Source organism: Panicum virgatum, chromosome 6K, assembly GCF_016808335.1.
Source record: "Panicum virgatum strain AP13 chromosome 6K, P.virgatum_v5, whole genome shotgun sequence".
NCBI classification, from domain to species: Eukaryota; Viridiplantae; Streptophyta; class Magnoliopsida; order Poales; family Poaceae; genus Panicum; species Panicum virgatum.
In genome coordinates, this window is record NC_053141.1 from 1,427,798 (window position 1) to 1,451,470 (window position 23,673).

The following is a 23,673-nucleotide window of genomic DNA, read 5'->3' on the forward strand; positions in this document are numbered from 1 at the left end:
ATGCCCCTGGAGGGGGAAGATGCTAGAAGAAGGTTTGCATGGAGGGTATTCCTGCGGACCTTGGTGCTCTAGCTACTATGCTCCCCCAAGACGGGCAAAATTGCCATCTTCGTGGTGGCAAAGTTTTTTGTATCTTATAACGGCCGTGGGCCGGACGCACTTTGTAGTGTTTATTCGCCGAGAATAAAGTCGCTTTCTTTATTCACGGCTGGGTGAAATCAGGACCGCCCAGGTTGGAGCAGTTGTGCCGAATCTCGTCTCTCTCTCTCTCTCTCTCGCGCGCGCGCTAATGCCGAATCTCGTCTCTCTCTCTCTCTCGCGCGCGCTAATGCCGAATCTTTCTGTGCGTAAAAATTTGTCAAATTAAAAAGGTGCCTCCAAAGTCCAAACCATCGACAAGGACCTTTGGTCGTGATGGTTTTTGAAAAATGAGGAGAGGTTCGCAAATGATCCAAAAGTATTGTATTTCTAGTAGGTCTGTGCTTTAGGAAAACCACAATGAATGGTTGTTGAATCGGACAAGTATCAACTCTAGGATTATGGGCGTGTTTGGGAGAGCTCCACTTCAAGAACTCCACCAACTTATCATGCCAAACGCGTCCAGCTCCAGCAACTCCAACTCCAGAAAAAACCTAGAGTTAGGGGCCAACTTCATATTTTTCTTGGAGCTCCTCAAGGGGTGCTTCAAAAACACCAGTTTTACACCTACTCGTGGAGTTGAGAGTTATTTATCCATCATTGCCACTGATTACACAACATACCCTTTCATTTCTATTTTTCCTAGCCCCCACCCCAACCTATCTCCCACAGCCACCGCACATGCCTGCCACCGCTTTGCCTGCCGAGCCTCCCGCCATCGCCCTTGCCGTTCACGACTCCCTCCCGTCGACGTCGACCCTACCTGCCTGCCACTGCCGCCCCTGGCTGCCGCCGCCCCCCGTGCATGCCTATCGCTGCTACCTGTGTAGAGAGAGAGGAAGAGGAGGGAGAAGAGAGAGTGACATGTGGGCCCATTTATAAGGGTTAAAATAGACTATTGATAACAAGTCAGTTGATTTCTGGAGTTGGAGTACTGTAATAAGCCAAACACATACAATAGCTCTATGTTTTTATGGTGTCAGTGGAGTAGAGCTGCAAAAACATGGAGTTGCTACTACGGAGTTATTTTTCTGGAGCTGGAGTGCTCCCAAACAGGCCCTATGACTTTGTAAAGATGTTGATATTGTGGTCCATAGCTGTTTTGCGGTGATTGATTATTTCATTATATGCGTAAAGAGAAAAATATTTATTGTGTCATATGAGTGTCTGAGATATACTTTATAATTGAAAAAACTGTAGCGTGTGTTGGTTGCCGATTATAAAAGTGAAAACAAATGAGATGTGGTATAGAAAAAAAAGTACGAACACATTAACTCGAGTGTAGAAAAGTAAATAAATAAGATGGAGTGTCAAACTCGAAGTGGTGAATGGGTATGGCTGTGTCGAGTTTTACCAATTTCTCAGTTTTATAGTGTCGTGCTGTGTGATTGTAATAGTGTCGTGCTGTGTGATTGTAGGTGTTCAAGTCGCAACGATAGATACTCTTTCCTGGAAGGGCACGCCATGGGTTTGAGGGAGGATCGGGTGCTCAACGATTCAATTAGTTCCCTATCTTAATGGAATGAAAATTCCTTTTAAAAAAGAAGTGGTGTATGCGGTTTTATTCCTTGTCCGAGGCTTGGAAATTCGCATGCATGAACGTATAGTTATTTATTAACTATGTCTAGCTGTACACCAAGTATTCCAATATGGTGTGCCATAAAAATATATTTTTTTTACTTTCACCTGCAGACTGGAGAATACGCCTTTCGACACATGATACGTACTAGCTGCAGCAAGAAACGCCCTTTCCCCCTGTATATAAGCGGGCAAGAACGGCCACGGACCCATCTCGTCCCCAGACCCGTCTATCTAAAAAGAAAAAAAAAATCGGAGGCGGCGAAAACCCTCAAACCCTAATCCCTTCGCTCCCCCATGGCGGACCCCGAGGCCGCGCCGCTGACCGCGCCGCCAGAGGTAGTAGCCCCCGAGGAGCATCAGGCGGCAGCCGACTCGGCCGCCGCCGCGGCGCAGGATGAGGCCGCGGTGGGCGAAGTCGATCACAAGAGGAAGCTTGAGGAGGTCGGCGCCGACGCGGAGGCGAACGGCGACGGCGAGGACGCCAAGCGACCCCGCGTGGACGGCGAGACCGACGCCTCCGCAGGTGGATCTCTCACGCCCCCCTCGTCAATCTCTCTCCGAATCTGTTTAATCCCTTGGCGGAGGCACTGCTGCTTCTCGTGGAAGCTTTCAGCTAATCCGGTCGATTCGCTCGCTTTCTCGTTTGGGATCAGGAACTGAGCAGCAGAACGATGGGTCCTCTGTGAATGTCGAGGAGCCCGCAGCTGCGGAGGACGGCAAGGTTGCCCCTACCGAGGGGGTGGCAGATGGTGACAATGGCACGGTCGCGGCCTCTGAGGTTCTGCCACTCGAGCCCACACCGGAAGCAGCAGCTGGAGCTCCACAGCAAGAAGGTGATGCAGCAACTGCCTCGCAGGAGATATCCCGTAAAATCGAAGTGCCCAATAGCAAGGTATATTCATCTGCTGAACTGATTTACTGTTGAGACTCTGCTTTAGCTGATGATACATGATACTAGCTAGGCCTAGGAGGAACGGATGAAATGGCAAACACGGACAAGAGCATTAGGCTCAACTAATTTTGATGTGTTGTTCGGTGCATGCTGATTATGGGAATTAATGCAGGTTGGTGTACTGATTGGAAAAGCTGGCGAAACAATCAGGAACTTGCAAACGAGCTCGGGTGCAAAGATCCAAATCACCAAGGACGTCGATGCTGATTCGAATGCTCTGACCCGGTCGGTTGAACTAGTTGGAACCCTTGCAAGTGTTGATAAAGCCGAGCAGCTTATTAAGAGTGTTATAGCTGAGGTACTAAATATGTGCATTCATTAATTCTCGTTCTAGTTGTTTTTGACCTGTGAATCCACCAGTGCAAATCCTAACAATTCCATCACTCTATTCCAGGCCGAGGCTGGCGGTTCCCCTGCTTTAATAGCTAGAGGCTTTGGAAGTGGGCAGTCTGGATCTGAGCAGTTTGAGATGACAGTTCCTGATAACAAGGTCATTTTTTAGCTTTGACGATGTAGTTAATAGTGTGCCATTTTATATGCTCAACAATTACATGTATGCTATAGGTTGGCCTGATTATTGGAAAAGGTGGCGAGACAATTAAAGGCCTGCAAACAAGATCTGGTGCTCGTATTCAGGTGGATATGTGGTTATGTTGGCATGCTTATACTTTCACCGCCCATATATTGAGTGGTCTAAGCTGATGAAAACTTTGAATGTGGTCTAAGTCAATGAAAACTTTGATTTTTTTTTTTGTAGTTGATACCCCAACATCCTCCAGAGGGTGTTACATTGACTGAAAGAACTGTACGTGTAACTGGGAATAAGAAACAGATTGAAGTTGCAAAGGATTTGATCAAGCAAGCTATGAATCAGGTGATGTGATCTTACTTTGTTTTCTGTTTGTGGTCGATACGTGCTTTCATTGTTGAGTGTTGCTAGAAGCCTAGAAGCTTGAATTTATTTATGCTTTTGTTTGTTCACCCACTCTGTGATTTAACTCTGATGCTAGCTGATGATGTGATTTTGCTTCATGATTGATTTATTCATGATATGGTTACTCACGTTATGCTAGACACAGTTCAATTTTCTCTTCCTGGTATTTCTGTTACCTTGGCAAATTCATGACATTACTGTTGAGAACACTGCATACTGTACTATTATATTGATTGGCTGATTGATATAACTTCTCTGAACTTTGGATGCCATGCCCATGAGATGCCTGCTGTATCATTGCACGGTTACTTCTGATATTTTGGAGTCAAACTTGAGATTTTCTTTCATTGGTTTGATCAGTCCTCGATAAGCTTTTTAGCTTGTATAGATGTCCCAAGTATACTGATATTTTTGTTATAAAGATAAACACTGCTTGGTTTCACTATTTTGTTATTAATATTGTAAATAGATTGCCATTTTCTTGTGTTGGGGAGTGCTGGGCCTTTGTTTTTTTATTAATCAAGTGTTGTTATAAAACTAACCTCTCTTCTACAATGGCCCTTGTATGAAGTACCAATCTTGATATATTGCAGGGCCTAGTTGGCTGAAAGGTAAGTTCTTCTTAATCAGTGGTCTGTTTGTGTTCTCTTTTCCATCTTCTGATGAAAGATGAGACACCATTACTTTGTGAGGACTGAGGAAATCAATAATTTCTACTCATCCACAATGCTTTTTTAGGAATATTTCTCTTAGGTTTCTAAACTTCATCAAGTTCAATACCTCCATGAATGTTTCACTTCCTCTCACTCGTCTAAATCCCTATCCTTAGCACGAGTACTATGATTTTTGTTGCTTTATTTTGTCTTCCCGTTTTACAGCACTATGCATGCTTCGATACTTGTCCACTCGACTATAAAGAATATAAATTATAAAATAGTCAAAATAATCATTACCAAACAATTCAGAGATGGGATGGACTGTTGACGTACATAGCAAGTGGTTTGTTTGGGAGATTTGGATGAAACTTTTAGCATTCTTTATCCCACAAGCTTGACTGTTAGCAGTAAATACATTATGAGTACTTTTATCTGTTAGACTTAATAACAAACATGAGCATGCTTAATTGAAATAAGGTGGAACACAAGATCCATGACTTCAGCTTTTCAAGTGCTGTGTTACCATACCAGCGGTTTGTCCAATTAGCATTTTGCTAATTACTAGATACGATCTGATTATGTTTCCTACATAAGCAGTCACAACTGACAAATCAGATTCATTCGCTTCCAGTTTCTATGGATTGTCTTTATTGAAGGTGCAATTTGGAGTTGGTTGGGTATCCTAATGCAGATACAGCTAGCTTTCCTCGTGGGGGTCATCGTTCTTCATCCTATACATGCACTGCAGAGGGATATTTTCCATTATCCCTTACCCTTGCATGGTTTATGTAGTTGGTAACTGGTAAGGCTGCCTATTGCCAAAAGGAAACAGAAACAGTATGGTATTTGAAGACTGCAACAGGTGTATCATTGCCATGACAAGGCTACTGCATCAACATGTCTAGGTTTGCTAAACTGAATCGTTTGCGACTGTATGTTGTCTGCAAAACACGACTTCCATATGCTATAGCTGAACAAAGAATTTGCACATCATTTCTACTTTGGTATAGCACTCTGATGTAGAATGTTGAAGTAACTATAATGAAATCCGGGTTACTTAGCACTATTGTAAGCTCAATATTTTTCACAGTTGTTATTGGATAATGTGTGCTGCAGTGTATTTAATATCAAAATATTTATGTGTTTTGGATTGAAGCTGCTTGTATGTTTATGAGATGCACACTGAGCTACTCTTCTTTTTTATCCACATTTCTTGTTGCTGCTTTCAATTATGGTAACCAAGATCTTGTTGATATTTGTATTATAATAATGGTGTCACATACATCATGTTCTTCACAAGTTTGTGGAAATTTTGAGTTGTATTGATGGAATTCTGTTCTTGAACAATTTTCTTGAATGATTTAATGATCAGTGTTGGACTGTCTTAAGTATGGTACATGGCCAAATATGCAGGTGTATTTTCTCATGCTTATTCTTAAGCAATGTGAACTCTGTCTGGTTGCCCCTTAATAATATATCCTATAATTGCCTTTTGCTTTTTTGATAGGTGTATTTGCCACTATTTATTATCTAGTTTTTTTTTCTGGTTTCTAACAGGCTTTATTTTACAGAATTTCTCAAAGCATGCAAACCAATCTGGTGGATATAGTCAGCAGGGCTACCGCCCTCAGGGTCCTGGTGCAGCTTCGCAGTGGGGGCCACGTTCTCAAAGTCAGCCTGGCTATGGGTACCCACCAAGAGGTATGCCTCCACCTCAAAACTACAACCCACCCTACGGTGGTTACCCACAGCAGGGACCACCAAGAGGCGGCATGGGCTGGGACCAAAGGCAGGGCCCTCCGCCCCATCCTTCCTATCAGGGTGGTGGTTCTGACTACTACAAGCAGGGTTCTCAACCATATGATAGCCAGCCACCAAGCTACCCTCCTGGACCAGGGAACTACAACAGTTATGGGCAATCTCAGGCTCCTGGCTATGGACAACCTCCGTATCCGCAACATGCGCCTCAACAGAACTATGGCCATGGGTATGGTGATCCTAGATACAATGCTCCGCCTCCAAACCAGTACTATGGACAGCCACCAATGGCCCCCCAGCAAGGCTATCCTCAACAGGCAGATCCTTATGGTAGGCCTCCATACAGTGGACCGGGACAATGGGTGCCCAGAGGTCCTCTGGCTGCAGATGGCTCCTACCAGGCACCACCGCCTGCATCTTATGGGCCACCCTCCCAGCAACCTTCTGCTTATGGCCAAACATATGGCACTGCTACTGCACCTGATGGTGGGTATGCTCAACAGGGCTACCCACAGCAGAGTGGGCAAGCACCAGCTCCATATGGCCAGAATGCACCAGCAGCACCAGGCTATCCTCAGCAAGGCACACAGCAAGGTGGCTATGCACAGTACCCGCAAACCCAACCAGCATATGGTGATCAAGCAGCTCAAGCCAATGCGAACTATGGCTACCAGGGAGCTCCAGCAGATCCCAGCTATGGAGGTGCCTACTCACAGCCAGGATATGGACCTCCTGCTCCTGCTCCGGCAGCTGGTCAGCCTGGTTATGCTTCTGCGCCAGCAGCTGGCCAGCCTGCAGCATATGGCCAGGCAGGATACACCCAACCAGGTACAAACCCTCCAAGTTATGATCAGTCTGCAGCAGCACCAGCTCAAAGCGGATACGCCGCACCAGCTGCAAATCCACAGCCTGCTCCAGCAAAGGGGGTGTCACCCCAGCCTGCTGCTGGGTATGCTGGTGGGCAGTGGACAGCATGAACCTCTCTAAACCTTTACTGACAGCAGATCTTGTTGGATACCTATTCCAATGTTTGGATCTTTTGGATGTTTGTGGGGATGCAATGGGTAGTGGACTTTTGTTATCGGAATGAGATTGTAACCCTCCAAGTTGTAATACTTGCATCGCTGTAGCACCTAGTAGTCTTGTTAAGGTGACATTAAACATCCTATTCAGTTTGAAGAGAACCTTTGTTTTATTATTTCATAGCTTGTCGAGTTATTTCTTGATCCTTAGTCTCTAACTAATGTTTTGCTTGGTTCTGCACTGTCGTTCCTGGAAAGATTGGTGTGTGTTTTGCCTTGTGTTTGTTCGTGGCAAGATAAGGGTGCTCTTGGGAGTTGGCAGTAATTTAATGTTTCTGCGCTTGAGCTTCTAAAACTTTTGTACTTCCCTATAGTGTAGAATGGACACTGTAGAAACATTCCTTTCAGATGAAAGTGCTTGGAAAGCTTAAAAGTTAAAGCTCCCTCAATATGAAACAAATACATTTCCTTTCAGATGAAAGTGCTTGGAAAGCTTAAAAGTTAAAGCTCCCTCAATATGAAACAAATACATTTCCTTTCAGATGAAAGTGCTTGGAAAGCTTAAAAGTTAAAGCTCCCTCAATATGAAACAAATACATTCTTATGCTGCCACGGGACATTCTTATGCTGGGGACGCCATTTGCCTAATGACGTTGTAGATGGCCCATAGGTATCCCTTTGGCTGCTGCGGCTCCTCCGGCAGCCTCAGCATGCTCGCCAACTTCTCGAACTGCGCCTGCCCCAGGGCGGCGTCTGCCGGCGACTCCTCGGAGGCCGCCGCCACCCTGAGGTCCTTGTGGAGCTTGGGCGGCGACAGCGCCCACTGCATCGCCCAGATGCTGAGTGGGCGCATGTAGTGCAGCGACCGGTAGCCGCCGTCCTCCGTCCACGCCTCCGGCGTCTGGAACGCGTACCCGAAGCCGTCCTTGGACCAGGCGGCGTCGTGGGCGCCCTTGGCCGTCCGGAACGCGGCCTCCGGCATGCCCTCGTGCACCATGGCCGCCGCCACGGCGTACGTCACCCCGGGCCACACCTCCTTGGACTGCGTCGACGACGCGTCCACGCTGCCGTCCGGCCGCATCCCGTTCACCGCCCCGACGGCGCCGCCCCTCACCCGCATCACGTTGTAGTCCAGCACCGTCGCCAGCGCGCTCCGGGCCTTGCCCTCCTCCACCACCGGCTCCAGCCCGCACGCCCGCGCGTACCACTGCCCGGCGAGCTGGTCCGCCATGATCGACGAGCTCGTCGCGCCGCCGCTGTTGTCGTAGTTGAAGTAGGCCCCGTTCCAGAGCTCGCCGTCGTACACGCGCCTCGCCCTGCCGTGCCGCTCGCGGAAGTAGGCCTCGGCGGCGCGGTCGCCGACGATGCGCGCCATGGCGGCGGCGGCCTGCAGCGCGGCGACCCAGAGCCCGCCCGTGTAGGCGCTGACGCCGGAGACCGACCAGATGTCGTACGTCTGGTCCGGGATGCCCTCGTTCTCGATCATGCCGTCCCGGTCCCGGTCGAACTGGTCCATGTACGCCATGGCCGCGTACACCGCCGGCCACGCCGCCGCCGCGAACGCCGCGTCGCCCGTGGCCACGGCGTCGCGGTACACCTGGAGCACGAACTTGGGGTTGAGGTCCTTCCACCGCGCCGCGTCGTGGAGCATGTACGCGTTCAGCTCCACCCACGGGTCGTTCAGCCCGACGTCGTGCGGCACCGCGCCGAGCACCTTGCGCCGCGCCGTCTTGCCGTCGATGGTGCTGCGGAGGCGCGGGTCGTGGAGGAGGACGGCCCGGGCGAAGTCGCGCTGCAGGCTGAGCTCCAGCTCCGGGAAGAGGGCGAGCAGCGCGAACGAGGAGTAGAAGTGGACGTCGTAGGTGTTGTACATGTTGTACTCCATCCCTTCCATGTACAGGAACTGCCCCACGTTCTCGCCGCCGCCGCGCAGCAGCGCCGGTCCGAACGCCGCCGCGTGGGAGCGCTCCGTCGCCGACGCCACGGCGCTCACGATGCCGTCTACCGCGCTGCCGCCACCCGTGGGCGCGTCGAGCAAGAACGGGCTGGATGAAGCAAAGCCGGCTGCGTTCTTTGGAGGCTGCCCGTCTGTCGCATACATTTCTTTGTCAGTCGTCAATTGATGATCCTTTTTTGTTGGAATTTTGTGTGTTCAATTCAAAGACAGATGATTTGCTTGATCATTAGCAAGCTGTTACCTGTCCAGATGGTGCCTCCAGCATTGAGGTAGTAGAGCTCGTTGAACAGCGCAACTGGATACCTGAAACCAAATGTTCACTTGTTCAGTCGATGCTGCGTTGTCAGTTTTGTCAGGAAATTAATCTGACTGAATTCTCACCATTCAGGCAGCCTTTCGTCGTACAGGATGGGCCTCTGCCACTCCTCGATCTGGGACTCCCAGTTCATATGCTCTAGTCATGCAGTGAATTCAAACACGCGTCAAACAAAATGAAATTCTTTTGATCATCTCTCTTTCTGCACGAAGGTTCGGTCACTCGGGAAGCTCACCAAGAAGAGCATCACGAGCCAGTTGCTCTGCAGCTGCGTCGGCATCAACGCCGTAGAACTTGGTGTACCTCCTGCCTCACCGGGAAACACCACACAATGTCAGCGATCACTGACAAGCCACCGGTCACTTCAGGATCAGCAGGACGCGGCGCGCCTCACCTGTGGTACGTTGTCCCGGCGGCGAACTTGACATCGGGGCACGCCCAGGCCAGCGAGAAGGACACCACCCGTGTCGCCCCCGCCGGCACGGCCGTCGACGCCGCCACCGCCGCCCCGACGGAGGACCCGGGCTTTGACGCCGCCGTCGACGCGTTGCAGGCGCCGGCGTGGCCGAACGAGCCGTGCTGTTGCAGCAAACATGTCCGGCGCGTGGAGCGTCAGAGATTCAGAGGACAACAATTCAGAGTTCAGGCATGGATGGATGGGAATGTTTGTACCTTCTTGATCTCGTTCCACATGTCCGTCGCCGTGAACTGGCCGGAGCTGGACGCTCCCATCATGAAGGACGGGCAGACGCTGACACGGACGTCGTCCGTCTCCTGGGATGCGATCGCGAACGTCACCGGAGGATGCCCATCCGCCGTCCTGCATTGGCGTCAGTGTCATCTCTCAGCACCGGCATTTACAGAAGGAAGCGCAAGAGGGGGATCAAAAGGGGCCGTGGATGATCAAACACACCTGTGATGGAGGAGAACGCCACTGACGCCGTCCCGATCTCTGCAAAACAGGCAAGAACGCAGTTGCAACATGTAAGAAGGCAATGTGAATGATTCCTGGTTTCTGCTGCATTGCATCAGCTGGAGATGTTAATAAACACAACGCCATGTCCATTACTTCATTTTTGAGTTGCTATGATTCCCGGTCAGTTCCGATTTCCCACCGACCGAGTTCTACAAGACGAATGGATCAAAGGTCAGGTCATCGAAGATCTGATCCCTTTCTGCTGAAAGAATAAGCAAGGTGTTGGTCTGCACTTACAGCCCAGGTGAATAGCAGCGTCACATCTGCAGGTGTGCTCCCAGAGTTGTGTACCTGAAATGCAGGCGTCAGCAGGCTGATACATACTAGTAAAAAAATTGCAGCTCAATTCGCGTCATTGCATCTTCAGCAAAGACAAAACGAGAAGAAAACAAATTGTACCGTAAACGTGAAAACGGCAGCCGGGAAGCTGCTCTCTTTGTAGTTGTGAGGGATGAAGGGTGATATCTGACGGCAGGTGATCTTGATCTCTGGGTCAGGCTCACCTTCATTGGAATTTTCAAATATCATCATCTAATTGACATGATTTGTGTAGCTACAGAAAAACTATCACTCCTAGTTAAAATTTTTGATCTGAAACTGAAGCAGTCATCAATTTACCATCATATACTGTCCATGATCTTGGAAACAGGGCGTGGTAAGTGCATTTGTCCTCCTTCAGCTTCCAGTCCCAAGATCCAATACCAGCTTTACCGACACCCCTGTAAAATTAAATTTGCACACTGCTTAACCATGGTGTCTTGCCTGTTCGGATGCATACAAATAGACGTGTTAGGATTGCAGTGCTCACTTCAGGAGACCTGCAGTCGGTGCAGACAACACCGTGGAGTACTTCTTCCCATTCGGGCGTGAAACAAATGCCTAGGTAAGAAAATAGTAGCTATCAGAAGTTGTTTACAGTGAAGTGCAACTAGGTATTGCAAACCATGAATGGAGTTGTAGAATGATTACTGAAAATTGATTTGCTAGGATAGGTTTCTCTTCAGTTATGACAGGGAATATCTGAAATTGCTGAAAGTACCCTCTGTAGCTTCTCCCTATGCTTCCTGCACTGATAAATGGAAGTAATTTGAACAAACTGTCTGTCATCAGCTATAGACAAATTTTTGTACTACTTCTCACCACGGCAAATTTAAGGTAATATATATGAGAACAGCTGAACTTGTTCCTATACCAACACTAAATTTAGCTTCTCTAGGATTTATACATAAAAGGCTGAGAAAACTGACCCTAGCCCACCGAGGGGTACACCACGGTAGCAGTTATCCATCCATTTTCTCAGTGGATCATAAACTGTAGCCTTTAGGAAAGTGATAAAAAGTTTTGAAGATTAGTGATGTCCAACAATTGAAATCCAATGAAAAAAAAGTTGGTCTCAGAAAAGAAAAAAAACACTATCATAAAGTTTGTTGATAAAAGAGTAGCTTACTCGTCCTTTTGCACTTTCTTCAACTTGCAATTTCAATATTTTGACAATCATGGGAACCTACAATGCCACCATAAAAATAGTCAGTGTTAACCTAGATAAGGAGTATGTACAGTTATTGCTAAACATGATCAGTGTTGAGTGCTGATACGACTAAGCCAAATTAATCAGAGGCATTCTAGTATGAGAAGTACATTTGCCGTCCAGGTCAACAGAATTATGGGAGATGACGGCCCTATGTTTGGCATTTTCTTAGGGAACTAGAAAAGCACCAATTTAACTACTTCCATTGGCACCATCTAAAACAGAAAGCCAAACGGTAGTACAACTTACAAGTGCCATCATATCATTCATGGTCATGCTAAACATCGCAACCTTCTTGCCTTCATCGTCGAATCTCCTTTGCCAAGTCCTCGATGCAGGTCGCGAACAATCGATGTGCGAGAGCACCTAAAGTAGGAATAATCATGTGAGAGTAGTGTGCTTGCTGAAGACAGAAATGGCTGGAACAATGAATAATATCCTTACAGATCATCAGAGGAACATCTCTGGTCAGTTATGTTCTAAATAAGAAGTTCAAAAGCCAATTGATTGACAAAAAAGTCCAAGAACAAAAAGGGATGGGTCCATAGGAATAAAGGGAAGAAGAGATGGCGCTTCTGAACAAACGTTCCTAGAGCAGAGTACTTTTTTTTTTGAAACATCCTAGAACAGAGTACTGATTCAGAAGGTACCTTGGCTTGCGCCAACTCTGCACTCCCCATGTCGGTTCTGGCTGGGTTGAAGCTGAACAGCAGTCAGGGCTCTGTAGACAGACAATCAAAAGCACAAGAACCTGAATAATGCAAAGGAATCACAGAACACAGTACACAAGTATCACCTGAATAATGCCAAGAAACAGCAAAAAAAGCAGAAATCATCTGAAAACGACAGAGGAGGAAGAAGAGCGACACCTGAACCCGAATGGTGCCAGCCTACCACAAAATCTTGGATCGCCGCGCTCTTTCAGAAAGAAGCTCTGCTCTGCCTTTTATAAGACTCCCATCAGGTAAAAGCAATGGACTCCACGAGGGTTCTTGCTGGCATCGGTTTTTTTATTTTATTTTTCAGGTCTGGCTCCTTCTGGCGAATGGAGAAGCAGGCACGAACTAGTAAGCAAGGAGGTCAGACGGCAGGGGTAGTTTAGTAATGTCCTGTATATTGACGATGTCCTTTTGCCCTCTTCAGCGATTAAGGATATTTAGCCGGCTGACACGTGAAAACCAGTCAACTACTGTGGGCGGTGGCCTGCAGCTAAGGGAATTTGTTTTTCCAGGATGGCACTGATCAAGGAGAGGCCAAGTGGATGCATCCACATAGCTCATCAGGAAATAATGTCAGGAATTCAGAATCAGGATAACAGTGTTCTGAAACCAAGAGCAGGAAGCATTTTTATCAGAGGCAGACAGTTGGAATAAAGAGTGTCTTGAGAGAAAGATAACCGTAGAAGCCAAGCGTCCATCCTTTTTGAATCGTCAGACTCAGATATCAGAATATCACCAAAACAGCTTTCTGAAACTGAAGAATAGTACCAGTAGGGCTGTGCATTTTTTTTTCGTCTCTCCAAGAGTTGAAATCAGTTCTAACTTATCTGGATGTTTTTCCATGACCAACGATATTTTAGACTCTACTAGCTTACCTGGATATTTATCCATGACCTCTGCACATGTTTCGCAACAATGGGCAACAACAATTTTAGACTTTTTTAAGCAGCCGGGCATGAAGTCTTGGTCACATGCATGTTTCATGTTGCTGCTGGTCAGTCTTCCAGAAAGTCGTAGGCAGCCGGAGAAAAACGCACGGATACCTGCGGGCGAGTTGTTTGCTCCCTCAAGGAATTGCTGCATGCGTGATAGACGTCGACGTGCCGTCTAGAAGAAGAAGAAGCTCATGGGTTTTTTAACATCGAGGACGACGGTTACAGGAACGGGGAACTGCGTTCTGAAACTGGGTGCGCCCAAACTGAACATCGTCTCTCTTCCATTCCTAGACCATACACTGTCCATGGAGATATGACCCAGATGCATGGCTAGTCATTACTGATCATCCCAACAATTTTGAGAATCGGGATGTGTGCACCAACCACGAAGGACTGTGGTACTTTCAATTATATTTGTGGCTGCTAACTGAGATCTTGGATTTCTCTTCGGGGTGTGTACTTGATGTTTGTTTGTTGTTAAGTCTGACCCAATTAGTATATGTACAACACAAGGATGGATGCTCACACGATTCACAAGTACCAGTATTCAAGAGCAGCTGTCGCGCAGATCTCGATGTGTTGTTGCCATGCAATGAATGTTGTTCGTTGCAAATTGCAATGCACCCACTTGGATCCAAAAGCACAGCCCAATGGACAGTAGACAAGCAGCCAGCTTCCGACATTGGGCCCAAGCCCATCCCCGGTGATCACCATAGGTTCGGCCTGGTAAGCATTCTCCATCTTCGCGATCTCAACGGCAGCTGCCTTCGCCCCCAGTGCAGGCAGCAGCCTGCGCTTCCAGCGCAGCATTCCCCGTGTTGGCAATCTAACTGATGCTATTGCTAAGATTTTTTTAACAAAGTTCTGCTAAGATATTTTTAACCTGGCCTTCCTCTTTTTATATGAGCCAGCCCCCTTCAGTTTCTCAATTCATTCACATCTCCTCTCTCTCCTAGTCAACATCTCCCCCAAACAAATGCCTAAGGTCATCTCCTTCCTCTATCTATCTCATAACTATGAAAGCTCTTGATTTACTCATGTAATCATGAGGTGCAATTAATGACTTCACTAAACATTGTACATATTGAATTCATATTTAAAATTTAAATTGTAGGGTAAACTTTTAGTTTATAATATTTGTAATTCTAGGTTCGTCAACACTGGATGGTAACTTGATCAATGACATATTGAAATAACCCTAAAATAAATGACATATTGAAATAACCCTAAAATAAATGACATATTGAAACAAGAACATTTCAGATGAATACAGAGATAACAAGAACAATAACATGAAACAAATCAGGCTTCTACCCATAAGGAAACCGTCGGTCGCGCTTGAGGCGGGTTGATCCTCTTTCTCTTAGTTTCCATTACCTCGACAGCCCTGGAAAACCACACTTGGTCGAGCATAATATGCAAGTCGACCGTGCCATTATTTTTTGTGGATTAACCATGTCATTTTGTTTTTTTTATCATTTGTTTGCTACCGCTTGGTCCTTAAGCACTTTTTCATGAAACGTGACTTAGTTACCATTTTGTTTGGTTCTTTCGGAAGGAAGAAGAGTTGTTCCTCAAAATTCAGAATCTATGAACCTAAAGCTGACATGGATGCTCAACTCTAAGCATCTCATCTTGTACCCCAATCCCAGAAAAATTGAAGACCCTGAAGAATCTAAACCCCAGATCTAGCGGAAGGAAAGATAGCGACAAGAAGATTCGTATGTGTCTTGCTGCAGTAAACAGAATGCGGAACAATTTTTATGCAGCTAGCTATATTAAGTGTTCTTAGTTTTTATGCAGCTACACATTAACTATTTTTATGCACCTACACGTGAACCATTGAGCCCCAGAGTAGCAAGTAAACGACAATTCTTTTCGCTATCTCGCACGAGTGCTGGCCCACCTTGTCCCCACTAACGAAATGCAAAACATCTCACTTTCCAACTTGAGAGAGAGAATCTTTGGAAGATATTCTTCGAGGGTGACTACCCTGAGGGTCGACACTGAAGATTTTGGCAATGATTCTGTGGGTGCATGAACTTGGTAATGTGAATGCTTTTAGTGGTAGCATGGCCGCTGTTGCTCTTTGGTGGGTGTTTGATACTGCAGTTGTTTTGTGGCTTCTGTGGGAGGTGTAAGTCAATACTTGGTCGATGAATTGTTAATCCGTTTGGTATGAAACCTTTGATGTTATATGTGCTTTTGGTGTGTATGACTTGATTTTGTCGTTAAACTTTAGTCAATACTTGTGCACTGTCCTTCATATGTCATTACTTTCATATGACTTTTCTGCGCTTGCCCAGCACTTTTCGTTTTATGGACCATAGATATTGGTTGTTGAATTTGTGTTCTCAAGATTCATTCATAATCCTATTTAGTTTGTGGAGACTGCTGAAGATGCAGATTGTCCCAGACTTGTAGTGGATGAGGACCAGATTGGATTGGATTGGATTGGATCGATCCTTAATTATCCGATGACTTTAGTTTGAAAGATATGTCTGGTTGATCAGCATGTTTCGTGCACATCCAAATTGGACTGAACATCCAATTAACAATAGTAGAATAATCATGCATGTGTTTGGCTTACCTAGGGGTTAACCTTGACGATGAGATGGCTCCTCTTCACCACCACTAGTTCGTTGGCGAGCACATTTTCGAGATGGTTTATCAGTTCCTTGGCCTAGCAGGAACCTAATGTTGCTCACATGTCCAACATTCCTACCATATGATGAGAGTACATTTACAGGTAGCCTATGAACTGAGTTCCACCTAGACAGAGTGACAGACATAAGGAACATTGCACACCAACATTCACATCAGCTTGTCATCAGGGCACACTTTTTTAGCTAAGAGAACTCTCTTTTTTTACTTAAGGTATCTTCTCAATTGCATAATGTAACCAAAGAGCATATAACTTATGCGTTGCATCATATCATCACAACAGGGACAACATATGGTCTCATCATCTTATTCATTTCTCGAACATAGTGTTAGAGTTCATTATGGATGAATCATACACAAAACATTCTCCTTTTTAAGATTTAACCAAAATTGTTAGAGTATATTTGGTAGTTGTAGATATATACTTATCGTAAACTGCCATATGTATCCCGGGGAGCCTTGCCCCCCAAGTCATGTACTCTCATATATACCAGCCGAGGTCTCAATGCAATACATCCACAACATTATACGCATCTCTATTCCCTCCTACATGGTATCACGATATTAGGGTTTCAGATCCTGACCTAAACCTTCTGCTGCCTCTCCTCGCACCCCTACCTTCTGCGCGCCGTCGGTCGTCACCCATGGCACCCATCAAGGGCGCCCCCTCAACGGCCTCCTAGCGCGCCCCGGGGGAGGTCGCCCATGACCTCCGCCGGGGGCAGCGCCCCTCTCCGCGGTGGATCCTGTTAACCCGCCGCTAGTGTCAAGCAGAAGCATATCGTGGCGTACTTCATCACCCTCCATCAAAGCCGTCACCGACGACCCCGACCTGCTCTGCCGTGGTGGCAATCGCGGTCTTCCCCGTGCTGCCATGGTGGCAGTGGGGATTACCGCATGGTGCCTTCACCCATCGTCGATGAGCTCCTTGGAGGCACCTCCGCTTCACCCCGTTGACCTCCTCGCCCGAAACCCGCGCCGCGCAGCCCAACCCGGCAGGATTCGTCGCCACTCATGGCAGTGAGCCACCCAACCCGGTACCTCCGGCTTCCCGACGGGGAGCCGTGCGTTCTGGCGTGATTCATCGCCTCTTGGCGGGGAGCCGCGTGCGCCCCGGCGAGATCCGCCCGCCCACGGCGGGATCCACCTCGTCCTGGCGGGGAGCCACCCGCCCACGGCAGGATCCGTCGCCCCTCCCGGCGGGATTCCCCCCGCATGTCCCCTCCACCGCTGTCGGTCAGAAAGCCTTTGCCCCTGTGATTTCTTTCTGTCCCTCGTGTGCGGTCACTGACCGTGATGGGCATAAAGAAGATGTCAAGGGCAAGGTTCACCTAACCGGTGGGAACAGGTCCGGTTTGACCGGTTACCGGTCAAACCGGACTGGCCCGGTTAGTGAACCGGCCGGTATCAAACCGGCCATAATTCAAAATTCAAATTTGAATTCAAAAAAATGAAAAAAATCCCAGAAAATCCCTAAAAATACTACACGGTGTGAAGAATCTAATGATGTAAAAATTTCTCAAAAATTCGTTCATTTAGCCTAGTTTGAGGAATTTTAAAGTAAATTCAAAAAAGAAAAAGAAAAAAAAGAAGGCCCATTAAGGCCCATGGCGGTCTGTATGCTTAGATAGGGTTCCTTGTGACCCGGGGGGGGTAGCACCCCAGAATCCTTCCCTATCCGGCCGCAGCCGGTGCCTGTGCGCCACCCCTCCGTCCCCCAGGAGGCGACCGGCGTCCGCGGCCGGTTAGCCGCGCTCCGTGCCCGGTTGGCCGCCCGGTTAGGCCGGCTTACCGGTGCACCCCCGGATCCGGCGTGTACCGGTGCCAGTGGCCGGCTTACCGGCCGGTAAGAGCGGTTTACCGGTCGGTGTCGCCGGTTACCGACCCGACCGGGAGAGAAGGTAAGAGCTCCAAATTTTTGAGTAGGATGCTTGGTTAGGGCATATTTAGGTGTATGATTTAGAATATTAGATGATTTGTTTTAGGATTTGGGTTACATTTAGGTGTATGGCTGAAAAGTTATAGGTTTTAGGTAAGATTTAGGTGTACTAATTTAGGATTTAGGTAAAATTTAGGTGTAGGATTTAGGATTACATTTATCTGATTGAGATGTTTTTGTTGTCCATTTATGCAGGTAGAAAATGTCTGGGAGAGATAGAGATGTTGTATGGGAACATGGTGAAAATCTTTATCCCGGATGGCAATGCAACTATTGTCGTACGCAGAAAGGAGGAGGTGGTGCAACAAGATTGAAGCAACATTTAGCTCACCGCGGGGCGGAGGTGGTCCATTGCAGGAATGTGCCACCTGATGTGCGGGACTTCTTTCAGCGTGAGTTGGATAGGGCAAAGAAGGCAACGGCTGACCGGGCCCGAGAGAGGTTGAGACGGGAGAAGGCTGCAGCGGAGGGAAACTATCCCGGCGATGAAGAAGATGAGGAGGCTCAGGTGCAGCGTGCTATGGATCTATCGAGAGCGGAAGCAGAGTTCCGACGGGGGGTTGAACAGAGAGGAGGTGCATATGAGCGTGGAGGGGGTAGTGGTTCGACGAGGGGGAATGTTATGCAGAGGATGTTTCGAAGGTCCACTTCGCAGAGGGAGAGTCCTGTGGTGGAGGACTATAACTTGGCAGAAGGGGCCTAAGAAGGGTGACTCGAAGCGTCGAAAAGGCAAACAAACAGCAAAACCAGTGAGCAGCGACACCGAGACTGATGATGGAGAAGGTGAGCGTAGTCCTCCGTATCAGGAGTCCGAGGATAGCAGCTCGGCCGATGATGGTGATGATGGTGACGGTGCTGATCCTGATGCTGGAGGTGGTGGTAGTGGTGCTCACGCTGCTGCTGCTGGTAGTGGTGGTGCTCGTGGTGTTCGTTTCACAGGTATACATTGCACATATAAATAGACATATATTTCTGACTATGAGTATTGACTACTAATTATGAAATTTGGTTGATTGCAGGGGACACTCAGTTCACACATGCTACTCAGGACACCGACCATGGAGTACCGCACTCGCAGAGAAGAACAGGTGGACCAACGAACTATGACAGTCCACAGCACTCTTCTTCCTCCTACAGCGATTCCAGGCACTCTTTTCACTACCCCATTCCTGACATCAGTATGCAGCCACCGACGAGATGGGTGTACGAATGGGAAGACCCCTATTTTTATACTATATTAGTTCAGGAATGGCAGACAACATCGGCGTGGACGGGCCAAACTTGGCAACACTACAAGGCTGAGCTGTTTAGAGTGCGAGGTATCGCTTTGATGTCCACCGCCGAATACCAAACCGCGTCCCAAATGGGGGTCTTCCCATTCCTACGTTGAACTTTCATTTCATGTGTATAGGTGTATGACTCCGTATTTGTATGCACGCTTATTACTATTGTATTTGTATGCATGATTATATATTATTGCTTTGGTAGGGTCATTTACATTAAAATGTGCATAGCTAATGCCGAAATTTCCTTTTATTTCACACCGGGGATCCATTTTTTAAGCGTCGGAAAACTGCTCGAAACTACCGGTATACCGGCAAAAACCGGCCGGTAAACCGGTATAATCGGCCGGTATACCGGTCGGTTTCGCTTCACCGGAGAAATTTGAATTCAAATCGGGTTTTGTCCGGTATTAACCGGTTACCGCTCCAACTGGTCCGGTAAACCGGAACCGGTGGCCGGCGGTTACCGGAAACCGGTTGGGAAAAAAAACCCTGGTCAAGGGTGAGGGCTTCCTGTGCAACGCGCACCCTGAGGTACTACACGAGCTGCTGCTGCATGTTTTTTCTTCTGCCCAATCACTGATCGGGATTGCGTCGCCCGCCGCTCGTCGACCTCGCGCCTCTACTTCGACGTCAGCGTCGACTTCACCGGCCTCTTCTTCCTCTCCGACCCTGCGGCATGGCGAGTTGGCCGGCACCCTAGGGGACGCTCTTTGCGCCACCGCCTACATCGCCGCCTCGTCCGCACGTCGACCTTCGCCGGCTTGTCGTCGCCTCCACAGATCGGGACGCCTTCACCGACTTCGACCACCGTCATCTCACCTCACGCTACTCGGTCTGATCAGCCAACGTGCATGATCCACCCGGCTCCCGTGACGTCCGTCCTCGTCCCCTTCACCGAGTACGGAGGGCTGCCGCTGCATTGCCTCGTCGGGTAGTAGCGGCGCCACCCGTGGTCTTCTCTGCTATTGCTTACTCACTGCCGCTGACCATGTCCACGACTTCGTCGTCGACTACGCGTCGCTGCATGCCCTGTGCATATGGTCTTCATCAAGCCGTTCGAGTTCTTCGTCATCCCCTTCGAGCAGCACCGTCGTGTCGCCTAGATTGTCCGGCCTTGCGCCGGAAAATTCGGGCTCTCCTCCTCGCTTCGTCTAGCATAATTGCCGCTAGCGTCGCCATCACCTCTACTCCAAGCAACAGCAGGCTTCGGCATCTTCTACCCCGCCATTCTTCTGCGCCTGCGACCGCCATGGAGGCCTTCTCTGCTGGCCCCCCGGCGACGGCGTCTGGTTGTGCATCCTCCCCGACGCATTCCTGAGCCTGGCAAATCCGGGCATGTGTCGCCCAATGGCCTGACTACATCGACTTCGGCATCGCTCTCTCTACGACTGCCTCGACGCGTCGCCATCTTCGTCTCCGGCGTCTTCTCCATTATGCCACCACCATGGCGCCTCCTCGTGCGCCCGCGGCTTCATGTGCGGCTACCTCGTCTTCGGCAACCTCGACAGCTTTACATCGACCATGGCTATCCTATGCATGGCATCTTCGACCATGGCTCCTCGCCCTCCAGCTCGGCTACCTCGACATCGGCACAAAGGGCTACCATCCGCATGAGTTACTCGTCGGTTTTCTCTCCAGTCGCAGCATCCGCACCACATCGACGTTATGACTGCAGGGGGATGTTAGTCTGTTAGCTCTTGCTTTCGGCTTCTTCTCCGGTCTCACCGTCTACGGTGCTCCCGCTGTGACTGCGGGGGAGTGTTAGAGTATATTTGGTAGTTGTAGATATACTTATCGTAAACTATCATATGTATCCCGGGGAGCCTTGCCCCCCAAGTCATGTACTCTCATATATACCGGCCGAGGCCTCAATGCAATACATCCACAACATTGTACGCATTTCTATTCCCTCCTACAAAAATATTCAGTGAGGGCACCAATGTATTGCTACAAAGGAAACACTTATCTCCTTCATTTCCATTCATTATTTCAATTTATTGATAATTGATCATAATGAAGCGATTGGCTAGAGTAAAGCAGAAGCATAGGAGGTTGATCAGCTAGCAAGGAATACCTTTCTTAGATTTAGAAAGAACTAGCGAGTGTACAGTGCTCATGTTCGACTCTGCTTGTGATTTGAAATACAAGCATTTTCTGTGAAGGAAGCACCAAAATCTGGATTCTGGAATACTCTCCAGGCATAGTGTTTCTTTCAACATTGGCTTTTGTCAAAACAAAGCTGTATGGTTTGTGGTTTGGTATGCAGCATACCCTACTCCTTTAAAACTGATATGGCTTTGCATATGGTGTTCAACCGGTCAACATTTCATGGCCAACAGTGCTCAATTTCAAGGTTCAAGTAAGCAATGGTGGCTGAGTAACAAGGCAAATGGTCCAATTATGACTGATCTTGGTTGTTCGAACAGTGTTGAGTGTCGTTTAGGTACATATATATAAGCAGAAAGGAAAGGAAATGGTCCTTGCCCATTGCTCTTCTTTTGTACTCTTTTTAATTTTGATCAGGCTTGGTCCTTGCCCAGTTGCTCTTCTTTTGTACTCTTTGTAATTTTAATCAGGCTTCAACAAGACTGGCAAATAGATTGTGCTCCACTCTCTCATGGGAGTGAAATGGGGTTGGCTGGACCGAAATGGCTGGAAGCACCTACAATTGGGCTCATGATATAGGTTCCTTCTTTTAATTTAACCTACTTGTTTTTCTTTTTTATTCATGCATGCTTATAAAAGTGTTATGTAAAGTTGATGCTGGCGAAACTCAATGAAGTCCAAAATATTTTGTTGCTAAGATCAACACTATATTTTCTTTTATACTTCCTATATTTTATTGAAAATTGTTTTAGGCCGTAGCAACGTACGTGCATATACCTAATATCTATAAGTTGCCCAAAATCTATGAATTATTAGAGGCAAAAAAAAAATCTATAATGTAGTTTACATGATTTACTAACAAAACTGAAGCACCAAGCCAGTTAGGACTGATGCTGATGTTCAATAGTCTAGCAGAGTAGCAATTAGTGTTTGCTGAGAAACAATAATTAGGACTAAAATTTGAAAGGGAAACAAATGCTCTCATAAACACAATTCTACATCCACTGACTCTGCATCAGACCATTGAGAGGTGAGGCTTGCTGCATTGAGACATTGAGTGGAAAGAGAAGAGGGCGTTGGAGTGATGTCGACGCTGGATGCAACCATGGAGTTGATGTTCGAGGGATGCATTCACCTCAATTCATTGATGCTCCCATCATCAGAAGAGTGGGAGGGTGAGGAAGACGGCGTGGTTCTACCTGTGTTTGACGATGCTGAATCTGCCAAAGGTGAGGCCACCAGTGGCTGCAGATGGCGCATCTGGTTGATAAAACGGCATGGGTACAACCATCGATGTGGTCAAGGTACTCGGCTGATGGGCGTCGCCAGTCTCAACAGCCCTTCTTTGGAGCGGGGCACGTGGAGACCCACTTGTGCTCTGCTTTGCTTTGAGTGGTGGCGGAGCTTACCCAAGAAGCACATGCATTGCCGGAGTGGAGGTCCGGCAGCTGCAGAGGAGGACCATCTCGGGGTTGAGCACTTGAGCCAGAGCAGCGGCTTGAAAGGGAAGGGAAGGCAAGGGGGAGGACGGCTCTTGCTGCTCCTGGAGACCTGGACGACGCGGTTGGAAGAATGCCGCCGGCGAGCTGAGGGCAAGGCATCTTTCCGGTGCTAAAAAAAAAACTAGCAGCCGCTTGCCTATGTAGTACTATAGCTTTTACTAGAGTAAATTTCATGTATAGCCCTAAAACAAATGCAATCCCTTGTGTGGCCCAAAAAAATTTAGACTCCCTTGTTTGACTCTGCCGTTATCTTTCCATTATCTCTCAGTTAAGTGGGCATGAAAAGATCAAAATACCCCTAGTACAAATAACAGATAGAGCAGATAATCTGACCCCATGTACCAATCATATTTAACATGTATGATGTGTTGGTAACAGCAGGATAATATGAAATAAATTCTCCAGATTTTTAACACATGCATGTTTACGTACAGCTCCACAAAATTTCTAGTTCTAGCACCAAGGAACTTCTTGTGACAGGCAATGATTTACCCCCAACGCTTTCCAATTTAAGTAGGTCAACAATTCAGCATCGCAAATGCAGAGAAGAATTTCACTTTGGTGTAGTGATCTGGGGTTCATCAGTCATCACAATAGGAAAGTCCTCGAGCGCGATGCAAATCCTCTGGTAGGAGACGTCGCAGGCGCCGCGCGCCACGGGGATGCGGCCCCAGCTGAGGTTCACGTAGTGCCGCTCCTCGGTG

At 47.8% G+C, this 23,673-nt stretch overlaps 2 protein-coding genes across 4 annotated transcripts in view; one reads left to right on the forward strand and one right to left on the reverse strand.

Moving 5' to 3' along the window:
- The first annotated feature begins 1,918 nt into the window (after positions 1–1,918).
- On the forward strand, positions 1,919–7,224 carry LOC120711162 (far upstream element-binding protein 1-like). The gene is made up of 7 exons (XM_039996608.1): positions 1,919–2,242; positions 2,373–2,611; positions 2,784–2,969; positions 3,066–3,161; positions 3,236–3,307; positions 3,429–3,545; positions 5,833–7,224. The coding sequence occupies exons 1-7, from the start codon at positions 2,014–2,016 to the stop codon at positions 6,994–6,996; spliced, it is 2,103 nt and encodes a 700-aa protein (XP_039852542.1). The 5' UTR covers positions 1,919–2,013; the 3' UTR covers positions 6,997–7,224.
- Positions 7,225–7,492: 268 nt separating this feature from the next.
- The window catches only part of LOC120711160 (non-lysosomal glucosylceramidase-like), a 36,337-nt gene continuing 20,156 nt past the window's right edge, over positions 7,493–23,673 (reverse strand). The window contains exons 1-18 of one of the 3 annotated variants that reach the window (XM_039996604.1): positions 12,688–12,869; positions 12,469–12,539; positions 12,068–12,184; positions 11,738–11,794; positions 11,538–11,608; positions 11,260–11,359; positions 11,099–11,169; positions 10,909–11,009; positions 10,690–10,793; positions 10,528–10,581; positions 10,384–10,439; positions 10,228–10,266; positions 9,987–10,134; positions 9,709–9,893; positions 9,550–9,620; positions 9,380–9,452; positions 9,240–9,301; positions 7,493–9,129 (exon numbers count right to left, since the gene is read on the reverse strand). In XM_039996604.1, coding sequence (XP_039852538.1) covers positions 7,664–9,129; positions 9,240–9,301; positions 9,380–9,452; positions 9,550–9,620; positions 9,709–9,893; positions 9,987–10,134; positions 10,228–10,266; positions 10,384–10,439; positions 10,528–10,581; positions 10,690–10,793; positions 10,909–11,009; positions 11,099–11,169; positions 11,260–11,359; positions 11,538–11,608; positions 11,738–11,794; positions 12,068–12,184; positions 12,469–12,498 — 2,805 coding nt within the window. In that variant the 5' untranslated portion in view covers positions 12,499–12,539; positions 12,688–12,869 and the 3' untranslated portion in view covers positions 7,493–7,663. Of the gene's footprint in view, positions 9,130–9,239; positions 9,302–9,379; positions 9,453–9,549; positions 9,621–9,708; positions 9,894–9,986; positions 10,135–10,227; positions 10,267–10,383; positions 10,440–10,527; positions 10,582–10,689; positions 10,794–10,908; positions 11,010–11,098; positions 11,170–11,259; positions 11,360–11,537; positions 11,609–11,737; positions 11,795–12,067; positions 12,185–12,468; positions 12,570–12,687; positions 12,870–23,673 lie in introns of those variants that run through there. The other 2 variants (XM_039996605.1, XM_039996606.1) reach the window with 2 other exon arrangements.